The 19,527-nt window shown below is 37.2% G+C and overlaps 1 protein-coding gene across 3 annotated transcripts in view; it reads right to left on the bottom strand.

Moving 5' to 3' along the window:
* Positions 1-19,527, bottom strand: part of SNX7 (sorting nexin 7) — a 117,613-nt gene that overhangs the window by 70,949 nt on the left and 27,137 nt on the right. For all 3 annotated transcript variants that reach the window (XM_060202128.1, XM_007526960.3, XM_060202129.1), the window contains 4 exons: positions 10,868-11,050; positions 3,808-3,918; positions 1,956-2,120; positions 499-697 (listed from right to left, as the gene is read on the bottom strand). In XM_060202128.1, the coding sequence (XP_060058111.1) occupies positions 499-697; positions 1,956-2,120; positions 3,808-3,918; positions 10,868-11,050 (658 nt within the window). The remainder of the gene's footprint in view (positions 1-498; positions 698-1,955; positions 2,121-3,807; positions 3,919-10,867; positions 11,051-19,527) is intronic.

Raw genomic sequence — 19,527 nt, 5'->3', positions numbered from 1 at the left:
ACCTGCTGCACTACTGCCCAACTCCCTCTAGGTCCTCTTCTGCCATCATGTTCCAGGACTTGAACCTTCCCCCTACCCCAAAGCCTTTTACTTTGGTGCAATACAACAACTCCAGTCCAAGTTCAAGCAGTGAACATTCTTTATAATATCCATATACAAATAATGCAGTTCTCTGCATTTAATTATCTCACTATTTGCCAGAGTTGCCTGAAAAAATTTTCAAGGCACACCAAAGATTTAAAAAAAAGAAAAAAAAGTATAGAAAGTAAAGAAGTGAAGCACGTATCAGAACCAAATATGACAAGGATGTTGGAATTATCATACCAGGAACCTATAACTATGATGAATATGACAGGGATTCTAGTGAGTAGACAGCAGACTCAAATGACTCAAATGTAGACTACAAAGAGATGGGAAATATATTGCCTTACTACACCAGCAAATGCAGAAACTAGTCACAATGGAACATTCTTGTCACATTTCAGTGAATCTACATACCTCTTTCTTCCTTATAAATTCTCTGAGATATTTTATCTATCAAATTTATTTTTTGGCTAAATGTTTCAATAAAGCTATTCATTTCCATGAATTCCTCTGGGCGGCTTTTAACTCCTCTCATTGATGAAGCAACAGCTCTGACCGTCTGCCCCATCCTGCTGAGCAATCCAGGCCCTTGTTTCTTATGAGAAGATAATTCCTAGACACAGGAAAAGTTACTATTGGTGAAACAAACAACAATCTAGCAAGACTCAACAAAAGAGAAACCTAATTTTTATGAAATAAAAATGTCTCATGTATTTCCTTTTTTTCTGTATTAGCTTGAAGCAGATGAGTTGTGTTAAGTTATAGCTTTTCTTCTTCCAAGTTTCAGTGTCTTTGGTAATGCTGTTCTCTAAAGTACATGTAAACATGTATACCTGCTCTGTTAAGAGCATGAATCTTTCTTTCCTGTCTTGTGACTCTATGTCAAGTACCTGTCACAGTGCCACGTATATACAGGTGTTACAGTAATCAATGCACAGATGAATAATATATGTTTTATATGAGACATAGAGAAACAACTGACCCAAAAGTTGAAATGAACAATGTTGGGTTTTGAGTGAGCTTGGCATTGAATATGCTAATTTTTTACTTAATGATTTATTCATCTCTCTTGTCTCAGGTGAAACTCTTCTGTCATATATAATAAATATAATAAATCACTTTTTTAAAAAATAGGCTGGCAATACAACTCACCTGGGAAGGTGCTTGCTTTCCATATATGCAAATCAAATTAGTGCCACTAGAAAAATCACTAATGCTGTGGTCCCTATGTCTCAGTATGGATCAATATTATTTAATGCGGACCACCACTATATCCATTAACCCTGAATAAAAGGGGAAAAAATGAAAAGAAAAACATCTTCCTGTACTAAAAATACTCTTTCCAAATTAGGTAGTTGAAGGATAAGTAAGCAATTTAGGTAGTTGAAGGATAAGTAAGAAAACTGTATTATCTAGCCATCATTCAATCAGACCCATTTAACAAAGACTTTCATTCTAACTTTAAATTGTAGCATTCTTCAGCTCTAGCTTATGGTGGTGCTTATGAGAGAGTGAACAAGGTACTTAAGAGCCTTAGGCATCATGAAAGTATTTTACATAACCATTATTCTATGTCCTATAGCCATTATAACACAAAATAATAGTGTCAATAAAAGAATTATATGGAAGGGAATGTGAAGAAGATATAACACTTCTACTGTGTTCATATGTAGATTTGACACAGTATCATATCTGAAGGTTATCTTGCTAGTGCTTTTTGTTTTTCAAATCCAGTTAAGTCAGTAACATCACTGATTTATAAAAGTAAACAAAAAGAAGTATGCAACTGCTATACTTACATATAAGTATACTTTTTACAGTTATGTGTATAACTCTAAAGGGTTATATGAATATAAATCAAAATTATTTACCCAAGCTTGTGCAGTTAAAAAAATTTTGAAGTCTTCATTAAAGGTTAATGTTGGATGATCAGCAATTCGATTCAAGAATTTATGCAATGCTTTCCTGCGTGTCTCGATGAAGTCATCGTTAAAGCGTTCCACCATTCCTTTCACTATAAACTTCTCTGGCAGTGGCTAGGGTGGGGCCGGGGAGTGGGGATGTTATTTGAACATTATATAGCACCAAAAATTCACACTTTTCCTTGTTAGAAGACTATGTGAACAAGTGATAATTTTTTCATAAAACTATTTGCTTTAATTCACAATGCTGGGAGCAAAACCTGCAAAATTTTAACATAATAATGTCAAAAATAAAAGCTGCACTAGTGGGTCAGAGAGGGGGGCTAGTTTGGTTTGAGAGTACTGAGTCCTATATACAGCAAAAAGAAATGGCACTTTGCTGGCAGGCGAGGCATCTATTTGAGAGAGATGTAAAACTGTACACGTGAGACCACTATCTTGTAAAAACATTCTTATTTATTTATTTATTTATTTATAGGAAAAAGATAAAGAGAAATCAAGAGGAAAAAGGGATAAAGAGAAAAGAGCTACTCTTGGATTTTCATTATTATAGGTGAGACCAGGGTCTTGAACCTGGGTCCTTGTAACTCATGTGCCCAATTAGGTGTGCCACTGCACAGCCCCCCTCAATAAAAATTTTTAATCTGTACATAAAAAGAAGTTTTCTTTAATGCTGCCAAAGTAATGATCTACACTGAATTAAAAGATTTCAAATTATGGATGGAATAAAGAGTTCAGCTGGTAGGTGCATGCACTGCCACACATATGACCCAAGCTCTAGCCCTGGCACCACATAGAAGGTGCTATGGCAAAGGACAAAACTTCAGTGCTATAGTATCCCTTCCCCTTACTTCCCGATCTCCTTCTTCCCTTCCTTTCTTCCTTTCTCCTCTTCTTCCTTTCTTCCTTCCTTTCTTTCTCCATGTTTGTATCTTTATCTGAATGAAAAACGGAGACCTCCCCCAATTCTTCATCTGAACTATTCCAGCCTTTAGGTTCATGATTAGTTAACAATTTGTTTGGCTCTATATGTTAACTCTTTTTTCAGCTACCAGGTTCCAAATACTAACATGATGCCAACCTGAATTCCTGGGAAGATGACCCCACCAAAGTGTCCTGGAGCCTCACCTCCCCAAATTCCTGCCCCACTAGGGAAAGAGAGAGACAGTCTGGGAGTATGGATCGACCTGCCAACACCCATGTTCAGTGGGGAAGCAATTACAGAAGCCAGACTTTCCAATTTCTGTACCCCATAATGACCCTGGGTCCATACTCTAGAGGGATAAAGAACAGGAAAGCTATCAGAGGAGGGATGAGCTACTGAGTTCTGGTAGTGGGAACTGTGTAGAGTTGTACCCCTCTTATCCTATGGTTTTTGCCAATGTTTCCTTTATATAAATAAAAATAAAAAAAAAAGAAAGAAAATATGGCCCAGAGTGGTGAGACAGCATATGCACTACATGTTGGCTCTACCAAATAATAATAATAATAAATAAATAGGGGACAGGTGGTGGTGCACCTGATTGAGCACACACATTACAGTGTGCAAGGACCCAGGTTAAGCCCCTGGTACCCACCTGCAGGGGGAAAGCTTTGCATGGGGTGAAGCAGTGTTGCAGGTGTCTCTCTGTCTCTCTCCCTCTCTATCACCCCCTTCCCTCTTTATTTCTGGCTATCAAATAAAATAAAGATAATGAATTCTTAAAAAATAATAATAAATATGAAATTAGGTTCTAGACATTTTAACAACTAAAGATAAATTGCAGCTATTCTGCAGTGGGGAGGGAGAGTGTAAACTTACGGGAATAATCAGAGTGGGGTGTGCTTCTTCAAGTTTTCCCTTCAACCAAATGAAATCTTGGTACCGTCTCCTAACTTCAAATTCACTAGAGTCAAATTCTCCACGAGTTGTCTGCAGAAAGTAAAAGAAAATAACAGCACAGGCAACATAAGACAGAAAACATTTGCCCAGAGTTATTTTAGACATTCTGAAATAACTGGATCTCTAAGAAAAATTAACAAACTTAATTATTCAGTGTTTGTCAGCCTGTATTTTTTGCAATTATCAATTCATGCAATAGATGAAACAAAGCAAACTTTCCAGTATTTCCAAAAAGAAAGAAAACATCATCTTCAAATTTAAAATCCAAACTAAAAATCTGTCTTAGAACAACCATCTGTCTTTCACAAGATTTTAACTACTATTATCTTTGGCATGACTTTCTTGTTAACAGAAAATTTACTCTGAATTTAGGTTTCAAATATATTAATAGATTTCTTTTCTCAAGTTGTATGTTTGGGAATTCAGAATTTGAAGAAAATCCTATTATTTATTTATTTATTTGCAATTTGGAAAATAACCTGAATGTAACTGAGAAAAAATTGTTTTTCTGGAATTAACTTAAATGAATTGCCTATCTAAATTTTTCTCTTAGCACATTAAAAACCCCAACATTTTATAAAGTGTTTTTACCACTGTTTAATTTTTAAATGTTATTAATGGATATTTGATGTGAAAGAAAATGTTCCTGTCATTTCTCAAGCAATCTTATTTTGAGTTTTATGCCTAAACTCCTAAAACTTAAGCAGATACATTAAAATAGCTGTTCTCAACAAACTAAGAATCTATGCCAAAACATATGACAAGAAGAACACTGGTAAAATATAAACCTCATTACTATTGCCTGAATCTCAAACCCAATACAAAAATGGATTCTCTAAGCCATACTCACCTTACATAAGAAAAATCACTACCACCAAAAATTTTTTTAAACTGATTTTACCTGTTAAAAATTATATGCAGTAACGATAAGGCTGAGAATATTGAAGAATAAAGATGGAACTTCAATCATTCAGGTGGTAACATGCTTAATATCAAGCTGTCTAAGTCAAAGATGCATTAATTGTCAAGGAGTATAGCTCACAAAAACTATGCTTTCCAAAGTTTGTACATTTAAAATGAATGTTTAAAATAGGTTAGAATGTAAAATGATTCAAGCCCTGTGGAAGACTACTTTAGAAACATCTATGTGCACTTATGCTCACAGTAGCACTATTTGTAATAGCCCTAATATGAAACAATCTAAATGTCCAATGACAGATGAATGACTAAAAGTTGTGGTGTATATGCACGTGGAATAATATCCAGTTGTTAAAAATGAACAAATCACCTCCTCTGCCTCACTATGGATGGAACTTGAAAGAATCATGTTAAGTGAGGTCAGCCAGAAGGAGGATGAGTAACAGATGCTCTCAGTTATAGGCAAAACAAAAGAAAAAAGAAGGGAAAAGCAAAACACAGGGTGGAACTTGGACTAGACATGATGTGTTACAGCAAGGGGATGAGGTGCAGGGAACTAAATGGAGTTAGAGGCCCTGGAAAAGGGGGAGGAAATCCTACTGTGATGGGATTGGTGTACAGAAACATTTCATGGAAGGATGTGACAGTAATTGTTTTGTAAATTATTATTTTCTTAATAAAAGATCAAGTATCAAAAACACACTATTACACAGTATATTTTAATAAAACATTACCTTTCTAGAAAAAAGGGAAGATAATCAGAGGCAGAAATCTAAGAATCTAGATTCTCACAAACACTACACAATCTTACTAGAATGGTACAAATTATGGGAATGGTAAAAACAGGAAAGCCATATCTAGTAGAAACACAGTATACTCTGTGTGTGTGTGTCTGTGTGTGTGTGTGTGTGTGTACATATATATGTATACATATTTGTGTTATAGTATATATATACACACACATGCACAGAAAACATTACAGTTTACTGATTAAAAAATGTATTTTAGGGCTGGGTGGTGGTGCTCTTGGTTGAAATCACATGTTAAAATTTGCAAAGACTTGGGTTCACTATAATACCATCACTTTCAGTACTATTATAACCACCATTATAAGAATAGTTTATATATATATAATGGCACAGATACAGATAACCCATAGTAACTATATATCAAATGTCAGAATGAAATTCATAGGGTGATTAGATGATTTTCACAATTTTTTTTCTAGAAAGAATGAATGACAATAACAACAAAAGCAACACAAATAGTTTTTTTAGTAGGCTGATGTACTTCCTGCCCATGCTTCCCCTCTCTAGGATTTTCTATTTGTTTTAACTAAGGTTTTTCTATTTTTTTAAATTAACTTATTTTCCCTTTTGTTGCCCTTGTTGTTTTCACTGTCATTGTAGCTTTTTTGTTGTTATTGATGTTGTCGTTGTTAGATAGGACAGAGAGAAATGGAGAGAGGAGGGGAAGATGGAGAGGAGGAGAGAAAGACAGACACCTGTAGACCTGCTTTACTGCCTGTGAAGTGACTTCCCTATAGGTGGGGAGCCAGGGGCTCAAACTGGGATCCTTACACAGGTGCTTGCACTTTGTGACACATGCACTTAACCCATTATACTACCGCCCGCCCAACCCCCTTTAACTAAGGTTTTTCTACTAAAGTATTCATTCTATACCTTTGTCCTTTCTTAACTAAGTACATCTTTCTACTCCTTATGGGACTTTTTCTCACTTCTGGATATCAAGCTCACACTCTACCTTTAGTGGATGAGCTTTCTAGATAAATCTGCATTCTTTGTCAAAAAATAAATAAATAAAACAATATATAACCATCATTACAAGAGACAGCTATCTCTATTCTGAGTGGCATGTTTCTAATAACACATTCAATAGTCACTAATACAATGAGACAGATGCGCACCCCATTCCCCCCGCTATGTCCAGTGCAGCATCATTTTTATCAGCCAAGATTAAGGAACAACAGAAGTGTCTGAGTAAATGAATAAAGATATGGTGTACGGACAATAAAATATTACTACTCAATTACTAAAAAAATTAAAATCTCCAGATCTGCTTTAAAAAGGATTAATTTAAAGAAGGAGAAGGAGAAGGAGAAGGAGAAGGAGAAGGAGAAGGAGAAGGAGAAGGAGAAGGAGAAGGAGAAGGAGAAGGAGAAGGAGAAGGAAAGGAAGGAAGGGAGGGAGGAAAAAAAGATAGAGGAATGTCCTTATAGGTGGAGCAGTGGAAGAACATAGGATTTGCAAAAATGAGGCCCTGAGGTTTGGCTCTGAACATTTCATACATCAGAGTGATGGTCTGGTTTGTTCTCTCTCTCCAATTTTTCTTCTCTCTCAATTTCTCTCTCATCAATAAATAAGTTTTTGTTTTAAATGGTGAGGGGGACTAAGAGGTGACACATTGGGTAAAACACACATGTTACCATGTACGGAGACCCAGATTTAAGCCCCTAATTCCTACCTGGAGGGCAGAAGCTTCATAAACAGTAAAGCAGTGCTTCAAGTGTCTCTCTTCACTATCTCTTTCTCCCTGTCACCCTCTATAAAAGAAAGGAAGGAAGAAAGAAAGAAAGAAAGAAAGAAAGAAAGAAAGAAAGAAAGAAAGGAGAAGAGAAGAGAAGAGAAGAGAAGAGAAGAGAAGAGAAGAGAAGAGAAGAGAAGAGAAGAGGAGAGAAGAAAGTTGCCAGGAAATAGCAGTGGACTCCTGTAGGTACCAAGCTATAGTGATAATTATGCTGGGAAAAAAGATGAGCAATTGAAGAAATAACTCACCTGGTAGAGCAGGACTTGCATGCCTAAGGTTCCCAGTATGATCCCTCATGTTACACATCCCAGAGTAATACTCTGGCTTCTCTCTCATGTGGAACTTTCTACTTCATAGGGAAAAAAATAAAAAACTGTATATTCTCTTTAATTTAGAATAGGAGTCTTACCATCTGCAACAATATGGATGAGCCTAAGGGGTATTATGCTAAGTAAAATAAGTCAGAAAATGAACAACAAATACTGTATGATCCCCTTCACATATGGAAAATAAAGCAATACAACAAAAGTAAACTCATAGATTATGAGAACAAAACTGAGGTTACCAGAGGAAAAAGGAGATGGAATGGTTAGGGTACATAACAGATCAAGATGGTCAACTACCTGCCGACAAGAAATAACAAGACTTTGGGTTGTGATTATAATATTGGAGTTGCACTATGATACTGCATACCTGATATCTATATTATGGTATGAAGCAATGCTATTGCAAAAATAAAAATGCTTTTAACTCACAAAGAACTTACAAAGTTAGTGTTATTTTATTTACAAATGAAGAAACAAAGCTCAGAGTGTTAAGAAAAAAAAGACAGTAAACAGATCAAAACTTAACTCCTGTTGTTCATTCTACAATGTCTCTATATAGTATTTATGCATTTATGTATTTATTTAAGACAGAGAAATTTAGAGGGTAGGGAAAAATTGAGAGAGAATGAGAAAGAGACACACCTGCAGCCCTAATTCACTACTTGTGAAGCTTTCCCCCTGTGGGTGGGAACCAGGGCCTTGAACCTGTATCCTTGCCCACTATAATGTGTGCGTTTAACCAGGTGCACCACTGCCTGGCCCCCCACTCCACAATTTCTTTACATTTTTATGTGCTTCTAGGTCTTGTATATCTATTATTTCACTTTTTTTTCCATTCTTTTTACTTCCGACAGAAACGCAGACAAAGAAAGGAAGACATTTTAGCACCAGAGCATCCTCCAGTGGCATGACACTCCCATGTGTTGCCAGGGCTAGAATCCAAGCCATGTGCATGGCAAAGCATATGCCTGATGAGAAAGCTATCCCTTGGCCTCTCTACACCCTCCTGAGATGACTGTGATACTACAAATTTCTTTACTCACTCATTCACCACAATTATAGATTCCTTCCTTACTGTGTTGTAAGGTCTATGTTTGGAATTATGGACAATTTAAGATACAGTTAAATTCCTAATGAAGCCCGTAGGCTTGGTGGAATCAATACAAGTAAACACTTAGTCTTGATTCATATACAGGAAGTGCAATCACTGAACACTAATTACAGGTCAGATATTTGGCAAAGTGCCTTACAATGATTACCTATCTTCTATCAATTCTTACAGCAACTCTACAGTATTGGGTTGTATTATCATTTGTTTTATAGATTAGTAAAACTGAAACTTTGAGGACTGAATTATGCTTTAAATGACTTTGTTATACTGACTCCAATGACTTACATTCCTTAAGAATTCAGAACAATGTGAGAAAAAAGAAAAAAAAAGGACTTTTAGTTTGTGGGGGTAGGTGGGGAAAGCAGACAGTAAACAACAGAAGACTCACAAACATTATTTTGAGATTTGCCTTGGAAAATAAACAATAGTTCTTCTGTCAAAGAAGGTAACACCAGACAAAAATAAAAGCATATGCAGAGTCATAAGAGCAAGAAATACCCTAGAATATTCAGAGAACAGAAGCAATTTTATGAGTGGAATGCAAAAGTATTAAAAATAGAAAGTATACGATATTCTTTATATGTAATACAAAAGAATTTCTACTTTGGGGGGTTGGGCGGTAGCACAGCAGGTTAAGCCCAGGTGGTGCAAAGCTCAAGGATTGGTCTAAGGATCCCGGTTCACACCCCCAGTTCCCCACCTGCAGGGGAGTCGCTTCACAAGTGGTGAAGCAGGTCTGCAGGTGTCTGTCTTTCTCTCCCCGTCTCTGTCTTCCCCTCCTCTCCATTTCTCTCTGTCCTATCCAACAACGACGACATCAATAACTACAACAATGAAAAACAACAAGGGCAACAAAGGGGAAAATAAATAAATAAATATAAATTTAAAAAATTTTAAAAAAAAAAGAATTTCTACTTTGTTCTGGAAAAAATAAGAAGTTAAAGAAGGACTTTAAGAATCTAAATAGGGCCAGGGACATAGTAATTTCAAACCAGACTTCCATGACTAAATCTTGGAGGTCCCAGATTCAATCCCCAATATTACCATAAACCAGGGCTATGAAGTGCAGTCTGGTCTCTCTGTGTATATGTCTTTCATTCAAAAAATAAAATAAAATAATTTGAATAAAGAGATTAGATACATAATTTTCCCTTTTTAAAATTACATATTTGATAGAGACTGAGAGAGAAAGGGGAGGCAGAGGAAGAAAATGACACACTTGCAGCACTGCTTCACTATTTTCAAAGCTTTTTCCCTGTGAGTGGGGACCAGGGGCTTTAACCTGGGTCCTTGTACATGGAAATGTGTGCTCAACCATGTATACCACTAACAGGGCTCCTTATGTATGCAAATATTTATGAGGTGTAACAACGAAATAGATGTCACATTTGCAGAAGTGATTTTAAAAATGGTCCAAAACCTTTTCAGCTATGAAATAGGTATACTACTAAAGAATTCATTAACAAAACACTGTAACTGATAAATGGTATTAGAATAACTTAATATTTTAAAGTTACAATTACATAAAGGTCTGTAAAGAAAAATCCACTTATACTATTCGACATTTTGTTAGCAACAAAGAGCCTTTTTGTACACAGTGTTAAAGTGGCTTGGGTTTTAGATCTATTCTACCCCTCAATTAACAAATAACTTACAATAGCTAATTATCTCAGAAAAAGTAACCATTTGTGCCTATTTAGAAAAAAAAATTGTTTTTGCAATCTTCAGTAGAAATACAAAAATAAAGTATTATACTGTGATTTTCACTAATTATTTTATTTATTAGTACTCAAAGGTTCTTATTTTCCAAAGACATTTGGTTATAATTTTTTACACTTAAAACATGAATACAACTATTAGCAGAAGGACAACTGCTTAAAAAAAAGTAAGTGCTTTTCAAGTTAATTTCAAATTCTCTGATGACATATAAAATACGTGACAGATTAGATAGGACTGTGTTATCCAACACATTTGGGGGGGGATCAGTTCAGTTAAAATTCTCTATTTTTGAGGAGGTTGAGCTAACTTCCAACAACTCAAAGAAAATAACTCAAGAAAATGTTTATGAATTATATACCTTAGTAATAATCCTATAGGTAATGAAAGTTTCAATGGTAGTGACATGGCTTTCAGGTTCATCAACTGTAATGAAAAGATCTTTCAAATCTGGCTCATCTTCAAACTTGACTTGGTTGATCATTGATAAAGGGGATGTTGGCATCATAGGACTGAAGGAATTTATATCCATTAGTGAAGCATCCTAAGGAAAGACACATTAAAAAATTATTATCAACAATCAATAGAAAAAAAATAAGTTAAAAAACCTGGTTCTTATACATTACCAATAAGTTAAATGTGATAAAAAGGAAAGTTATTATTGGAATTCTACTTAAATATCTTATGGTAGCCATCTACTTTTACTGTTTCCTCTTAAAGTACCACTTTACAGCAATGGGCAGATAATCCAGACAAAATATTTAAAAGAGAATGGCTGTAAATGAAGTAACTGATCAGATGAACTTAATAGACATCCAAGTTTCTACCTAACAGTAATGGATGACACATTTTTTCCTAATGCACATCAAAGATAATCAAGAATAGAGCATAAATTGGTCACAGTACAAAAATATGTAAAATTTAAAATACAATAAGCAGGGAGTCAGGAGGTAGTGCAATGGATTAATCACAGGTGGTGCAAAGCGTAAGGATCAGAGTGAGGATCCCAGTTCCAGCCCCCATCTCCTCACCTGCAGGAGGGTCGCCTCACAGGCGGTAAAGCAGGTCAGCATGTGTCTATCTTTCTCTCCTCCTCTCTGTCTTCCCCTCCTCTCTCCATTTCTCTCTGTCCTATCCAACAACAACAACTACAATAATAAAACAAGGTCAACAAAAGGGAATAAATAAATAATATTAAAAAAACTTTAGGGGCCAGGTGGTGGCACACCTGGTTAAGCACACAAGTTACAATGCACAAGGATTGGGGTTCAAGCCCCCAAGCCCCACCTGCAGGGGGAAAGCTTTGTGAGTGATGAAGCAATGCTGCAGGTGTCTCTCTGTCTCTCTCCCTCTCTATCCCCCCACTTCCCTCTCAATTTCTGGCTGTTTCTATCTAATAAATAAAAGATAATAATTTTTTTTTTAAATACAGTAAGCAGGGCCCAGGCAGTGACCCACCAGGTAGAGCCCACAGGCTACCAATGCACTGTGGTGTTCTCTTTCCCCATCTCAACCTTTCTATCTGCAAAAGCCAATTCAGAATGGTAAAGCCCCAACAAAGAATAAATAAGTAAATCAAGCAATAAATTTTTTATTCTAAAAATAAAAGTAAAGTTTCTCAAGGGTAACAACAAGGGCAACAAAATGGGAAAAATGGCCTCCAGGAGCAGTGGATTCATAGTGCAGGCAGAGAGCCCCAGCAATAACACGGGAGGCAAAAAAAAAAAAAACAGGAATTTGATTGACCTTTGTACCACATTCAAGGAAATACACATTACACATTAGAAAAATCCCACTCTTAATATCTTGAGAAAAGTTTGTCTGGATATTTTGTGGGAGGCCAGTTCTACACTATTGATCACATGCTGATGACAGAGAGGGAACCAGATTGTAGGAGTAACAGTGGGAAAAAAGAGAAAAAGAGAGGGACTTTCGGGGCGAGGCTACAGAGGAGCAGCAGCTGTGTTTCTCTCCTCTCCTCTCCTGGGTCAACTTGGAATACCAACGGAGACCACCTGGGACCACAACAAGACAGGACTAGAACAACTTCAGAAAACCACCAAATCACCAGTGAGTACAAACACTTGTGGCTCATGGACAGAGAGGAGCCTAGGGAGAGATTAAGTGGCTGGTAACAGTCCAGCAGTTTATCAGTTGAAACACCACCTCTAGTCTGTTTCATCAACAAAAAGATGGCTGAAGAGAGGAGAGGACTACCTAAGACCCACCAAATGCAACTATGAGTCTCCATTGCTAATGCCCTCAGAAGCTGGAGCAGCAGCAGGGACACCCTGTGCTGACACCAGGGGACAGAGAACTAACCAGGAAAATCAGGAGAAGATCTATATCTCAGTGGCCTAGAGGTGGGGCTGTGAGAGTATCTTTGCATAACCACTGGATTATCTCTGCCCCATCCTGCTTTATCTCTTGGTCAGGAGTCAGTGATTAAGCTAAAAACCCTAATTAGAGTTTAAAAGCCCTCAGACTCCCATAGCCTACAGGGAAGAAAAAGAACCCTTTAATTACCTTACTTAGACACAACTCAATCCAGGCAAGAGTGATTAGTAATTTGAAAAATACTGAGGGGGAGGTGGGTGGTTAAGTGCAGGTGGTGCAAAGCTCAAGGACCAGCTTAAGGATCCTGGCTAGAGCCCCCAATTCCCCACAAAAAAAAAAAAAAGGAAAATACTGAGAGAGACCTCATAACATACTATATAAAATGGTTAAACCAACAATAAGAAATATTGGAGAAATGAACCAGGACAAGAGTCCAGCTAAAAGCCCCCCAAAGGTTGAACCACAAAATAGTGAGGTCAACATACAAACACTAATTAAGGAAATAGTCACAGAAGTGATTAAAGAGTTTGAAAGAATTGTCATCAGAAATGCTGAAACAACGAATGAGACTCTGGAACAAAACACTAATTATCACAAGGTTATTAGAGAGCTGAAAGCTGAAATAAATGAGCTAAGAACACAACTAGCTAAACAAGCTGAAACAGTATAAGACCAGGGTAACAAAATAGATGAACTCCAGAAAACAGTAGAGGGCAGAGAGAATAGAATCAATGAGGCTGAAGACAGAATAAGCAAGATCGAGGATGAATTAGAGACAACTAAAAAAGAAACAAGAGATCTCAAAAAGAGATTAAGAGATACTGAAAAGGACAACAGAGATGACTTCAAAAGAAATAATATATGCATTATTGGCTTACCAGAGGAAGAAAGAGAGGGAGGGTAAGAAAGCATTCTTCAGGACATAATAGCTGAGAACCTCTCTAGTTTAGACACATCAAAGAAATAAAGGCTCAAGAAGCCCAGAGGGTCCTAAACAGAATTAACCCAGAATTAAAGACACCAAGACACATAATATTTACAATGGAAAGGAATAAGGCTAAATAAAGGATCCTGAAGAGAAAAACAAGAGTCACCTACATAGGAAATCCATAAGATTAGCAACAGACTTTTCCACATAAACAATACAGGCCAGAAGAGAATGGCAAGATATCTATCAAGTGCACAATGACAATGGCTTTTAACCAAGACTACTGTATCCTGCTATTCTGTCGTTCAAACTAGATGGAGGCATAAAAACCTTCTCAGAGAAGCAACAGTTGAAAGAATCAACTATTACCAAGCCTGCCCTAAAAAAAGTTCTGAAAGGTCTCCTATAAACAGACCACCATAAATACGCCATATATCAGAACACTGTAAAAATCTACAAGACTGGAGTTAAAATATCTTCAATCTTTGATATCAATAAATGTCAGTGGCCTGAATTCACCTATTCAAAGACAGAGAGTAGGAAGATGGATCAAAAAATACAACTCAACAATATGCTGTCTACAGGAAACCCACATAACTCAACAAGACAAATACAGATTCAAAGTGAAAGGATGGAAAACTATCATACAAACTAATGGCCACAAAAAGGGCAGGAACAGCTATTCTCATATCTGACATGATAGACGTTAAATAAATAAAATTTTAAAAGATAGGGAAAGATAATACTTAATGCTCAGAGGATCAGTCAATCAAAAGGACTTAACAATTATTAACATCTATGCACCCAATGAGAAGACAACTAAATACATCAAACATCTACTGAAAGACAGCTACAGCAATATATTAGCAGCAGCACAGTTATAGTAGGGGACTTCAACACCACACTCTCTCACCTTGACAGATCATCCAGGTAGAAAAATCAATAAAGACATGAGGGAGCTAAATGAGGAGATAGATAAACTAGAACTATTGGACATTTTCAGTGACAATCATCCCAAGAAACTGGAATACACATTTTACTCAAGTCCTCAAGGGTCATTCTCAAGGATAGACCATATGTTAGGCCACAAAGACAACATCAGCAAATTCAAGAGCACTGAAATCATCCCAAGTATCTTCTCAGACCACAGTGGGATTAAACTAACACTTCACAATCAACAAAAGATTAGTAATAGACCCAAAATGAGGAAGCTCAACTGTACACTCCTTAACAACTACTAGGTCCAAGAAGAAATAAAGGAAGAAATCAAAATGTTTTGAGACTTCAATGAAAATGAAGACACAAGCTATCAAAATATTTGGGACACAGCTAAGGCAGTACTGAAAGGGAAGCTCATAGCCATAAAAGCACACATTAAGAAACAAGACTCCTCACCCACTTCCTATTACAGTTCTCTCACTCACTCCAAAGCTAACCTCATCAAAGCAAGGAATGCAAAAGTTGAATAAGAGCAAGAGATTGGCAGTACTGTAACAATGACTCTTTAGTCACTATCAGGCCACCCCATCAGCTGGGGACCTATTCACGGAGTCCTGAGATTCCCAAATAGACATGATGGGCCTAGACCTCAAATAAATCCCTCTCTCCATTGTTATCAGTCACTTTTGTGACTGATAAGAACATAATAGAAGGAAGAACATAATAAACCCCTTTGTGGGGCCCCATAGGCCCTTGTCCTCAACTTGGACCAACAATAGTAGAGAATGTTGTCCACCCTCCAAAGGGAGGATGGACAACATACTCTATGCTAAACCTGAGGAAGATGGGTCATGATAATGGGGCAGCTTGGAACGTGCCTACTTATGACCACAGAATGTGAACTCAGATCTACAGGGATGCAGAGGTCACATAGGCTCCTAACCTTAATATGGGCCCCAGATCACATCAAATTTATGGGGTTTAGAGTCAACAGTATTTATACACCTTTCCCATATTTGAGAGCTACTCTCTTCCCTGATCCAGCTTTCTGATCCTTCTGCCAGCCATGACATCACCTCCCCAGACAATAATTAGGATCCAGCTGCATATCATATTTCAGGCTCAGGCAAAAAACAAACAACAACAAAAAACTAGTATAGCCACATGCCCTTTGGAATATAACTAAAATATGCCTACTAGCTATCTACAAAATGGAGCGACCCCAACTCTTCACCAGCATTATTCCAGCCTTTAGGTCCATGATTGTTCAACAATTTGTTTGGCTTTGTATGTTAACTCTCTTTTCAACCATTAGGTTCCAGATGCTAGCATGATGCTCAACAGACTTCCCTAGACAGACAACCCCACCAATGTGTCCTGGAGCTCCTCTTCCCCAGAGCTCTTCCCCACGAGGGAAAGAGAAAGACAGGCTGGAAGTATTGTCGATCTGTCAACACCCATGTTCAGCGGGAAAACAATTACAGACGCCAGATATTCAACCTTCTGCATCCAAAAATGACCTTGGGTCCATACTCCCAGAGGGTTAAGGAATGGGAAAGCTATCAGGGGAGGGGATTGGATACAGAGTTCTTTTTAAAAAATTTTTTAAATATTTATTTATTTACTTATTTTCCCTTTTATTGCCCTTGTTGTTTTATTATTATAGTTGCTGATGTCATCATTGTTGGATAGGACATAGAGAAATGGAGAGGGGAGGGGAAGACAGAGAGGGGGAGAGAAAGATAGACACCTGCAGATCTGCTTCACTGCTTGTGAAGCAACTCCCCAGCAGGTGGAGAGGAGGGGCTCAAACCCAGATCATGCAGATCCTTGTGCTTTGCGTTACCTGTGCTTAACCCACTACACTACCGCCAGACTCCCAGGAGAGTACCAGAGTTATGGTAGTGGGAATTGTGTGAAGTTGTACCCCTGTTATCCTATGGTATAGTCAATATTTCCTTTTTATAAATAAAAAAATTAAATAAAAAAATAAAAAGGAAACAATAAAAGCAAAAATAAACAGATTGATTACACATCATAAAGACCTAGAAGAAAAGAACCAAGAAACCCTAAAGCAACCAGAAGGACAGAAATCACTAAAGTTAGGGCCAACGAAAGTAAATGTTGGCTCTTTGAAAGAGTGAACAAAATTTACAAACCTTTAGCCAGACTCACAAAACAAAACAAGAGATGACAACCCAAATAAATCAGATTGTAAATTAAAGAGGAGGTATCAGAACAGACACCACAGAAATTCAGCACATCATGCGAGACTTCTATGAATAACTATATGACACCAAACTAGAGAACCTGGAATAAATAGACGATTTCCTAGATATCTACGAACTTCCACAGTTAAGTAAAGAGGAACTAGATAACATGAACAGGCCCATCACAACTAATGAAATTGAAACAGTTATTCACAAACTTTCCCCAAAAAAGGCCTGGACCAAATGGTTTTACAAATGAATTATACAAAACTTTCAAAGAAGAACTAATACCTCTACTTTTAAAAGTCTTCCAGAAGATTGAAGGCACTGGAATACTACTCCTTTCCAGATTCTATGAAACCAACATAACTCTGATACCAAAAGCAGACAGGGATACAACCAAAATAGAAAACTACAGACCAATATCTCTGTAGAACACAGATGCTAAAATATTGAACAAAATTCTAGTCAACCAGATACAGCAGCATATTAAAAATATTATTCATCATGACCAAGTGGGGTTTATCCCAGGGATGCAAGGTTGGTTTAATATACGTAAATCAATCAACGTGATCCAACACATCAATAAAAGCAAGAACAAAAACCATATGGTCATATCAATAGACACAGAGAAAGCCATTGACAAAATACAACATCCTTTTATGATCAAAACACTACAAAAATGGGAATAGATGGAAAATTCCTAAAGATAGTGGAGTCTATATATAGTAAACCTACAGCCAACATCACACTCAATGGTGAAAAACTGGAAGCAATTCCCCTCAGATCAGGTACTAGACAGGGCTGCCCACTATCACCATTATTATTCAACATAGTGTTGGAAGTTCTTGCCATAGCAGTCAGGCAGGAGCAAGGAATTAAAGGGACACATATTGGAAGAGAAGAAGTCAAACTCTCCCTATTTGCAGATGACATGACAGTATAAATAGAAAACCTAAGGAATCCAGCAAGAAGTCTTGGATAGCATCTGGCAATATACTAAGGTGTCAGGCTACACAATTGACATACAAAAGTCAGTGGCATTCCTCTATGCAAACACTAAGTTAGAAGAAACTGAAATCCAGAAATCAATTACTTTTACTATAGCAACAAAAACAACAAAATATCTAGGAGTAAACCTAGCCAAAGAAGTAAAAGACATGTATACTGAAAATTATGAGTCACTACTCAAGGAAATTGAAAAAGACACAAAGAAGTGGAAAGATATTCCATGTTCATGAGTTGGAAGAACTGACATCATCAAAATGAATAGACTACCCAGAGCCATCTACAAATTTAATGCTATCCCCATAAAGATCCCAAACACATTTTTTAGAAGACTAGAACAAATGCTACAAATGTTTATCTGGAACGAGAAAAGACCTAGAATTGCCAAAACAATCTTGAGGAAAAAAGAACAGAACCGGAGGCATCACACTCCTAGATCTCAAATTGTATTATAGGGCCGTTGTCATCAAAACTGCTTGGTACTGGAACATGAATAGACACACTGACCAGTGGAATGCAATTGAGAGCCCAGAAGTGAACCCCCACACCTATAGACATCTAATCTTTGACAAAGGGGCTCAGACTATTATATGGGGAAAGCAGAGCCTCTTCAACAAATGATGTTGGGAAAAAAATGGGTTGAAACATGAAAACAGAAAAATGAAACTGAACCACTGTATTTCACCAAATACAAAAGTAAATTCCAAGTGGATCAAGGACTTGGATGTTAGACCAGAAACTATCAGATACTTAGAGGAAAATTTTCTGCATAAATTTTAGACATCTTGAATGAAATGAATCCAGTTACAAAGAAGACTAAGGTAAGCATAAACCTATGGGACTACATGAAATTACAATTGCTTCTGCATAGCAAAAGAAACCACTACTCAAAGTGAGACCCCTCACAGAATGGGAGAAAATCTTTACATGCCATACATCAGACAAGAGGCTAATAAACAAAATATATAAAGAGCTTGCCAAACTCAACCACAAGAAAACAAATAACCCCATCCAAATATGGGGAGAGGACATGGACAGAATATTCACCACAGAAGAGATCCAAAAGGCTGAGAAACATGAAAAAATGCTCCAAGTCTTTGATTGTCAGAGAAATGCAAATCAAGATAACAGTGAGATACCACTTCACTCCTGTGAGACTGTCATACATCAGAAAAGGTAACAGCAGCAAATGCTGGAGAGGTTATGGGGTCAAAGGAACCCTCCAGCACTGCTGGTGGGAATGTCAGTGGGTCCAACCTCTGTGGAGAACAGTCTGGAGAACTCTCAGAAGGCTAGAAATGGACCTACCCTATGATCCTACAATTCCTCTTGTGGAGATATATCCTAAGGAACCCAATACATCCATCCAAAAAGATCTGTGTTCACATATGTTCTTAGCAGCACAATATGTAATAGCCAAAACCTAGAAGCAACCCAGGTGTCCAACAACAGAGAGTGGCTGAGCAAGTTGTGGTCTCTATACACAATGCCTTCACAGTTTTCAGCCGAACTTGGATGGAGCTTGAAGAAATCATGTTAAGTGAAATAAGCTGTCGACTGGCTACGGAAGAAGAAGAAGAAGAAGAAGGAGAAGGAGAA

This window comes from Erinaceus europaeus, chromosome 11 (genome assembly GCF_950295315.1).
Source record: "Erinaceus europaeus chromosome 11, mEriEur2.1, whole genome shotgun sequence".
Lineage (NCBI taxonomy): Eukaryota > Metazoa > Chordata > Mammalia > Eulipotyphla > Erinaceidae > Erinaceus > Erinaceus europaeus.
This window is presented reverse-complemented; position numbering and strand designations above follow the sequence as displayed.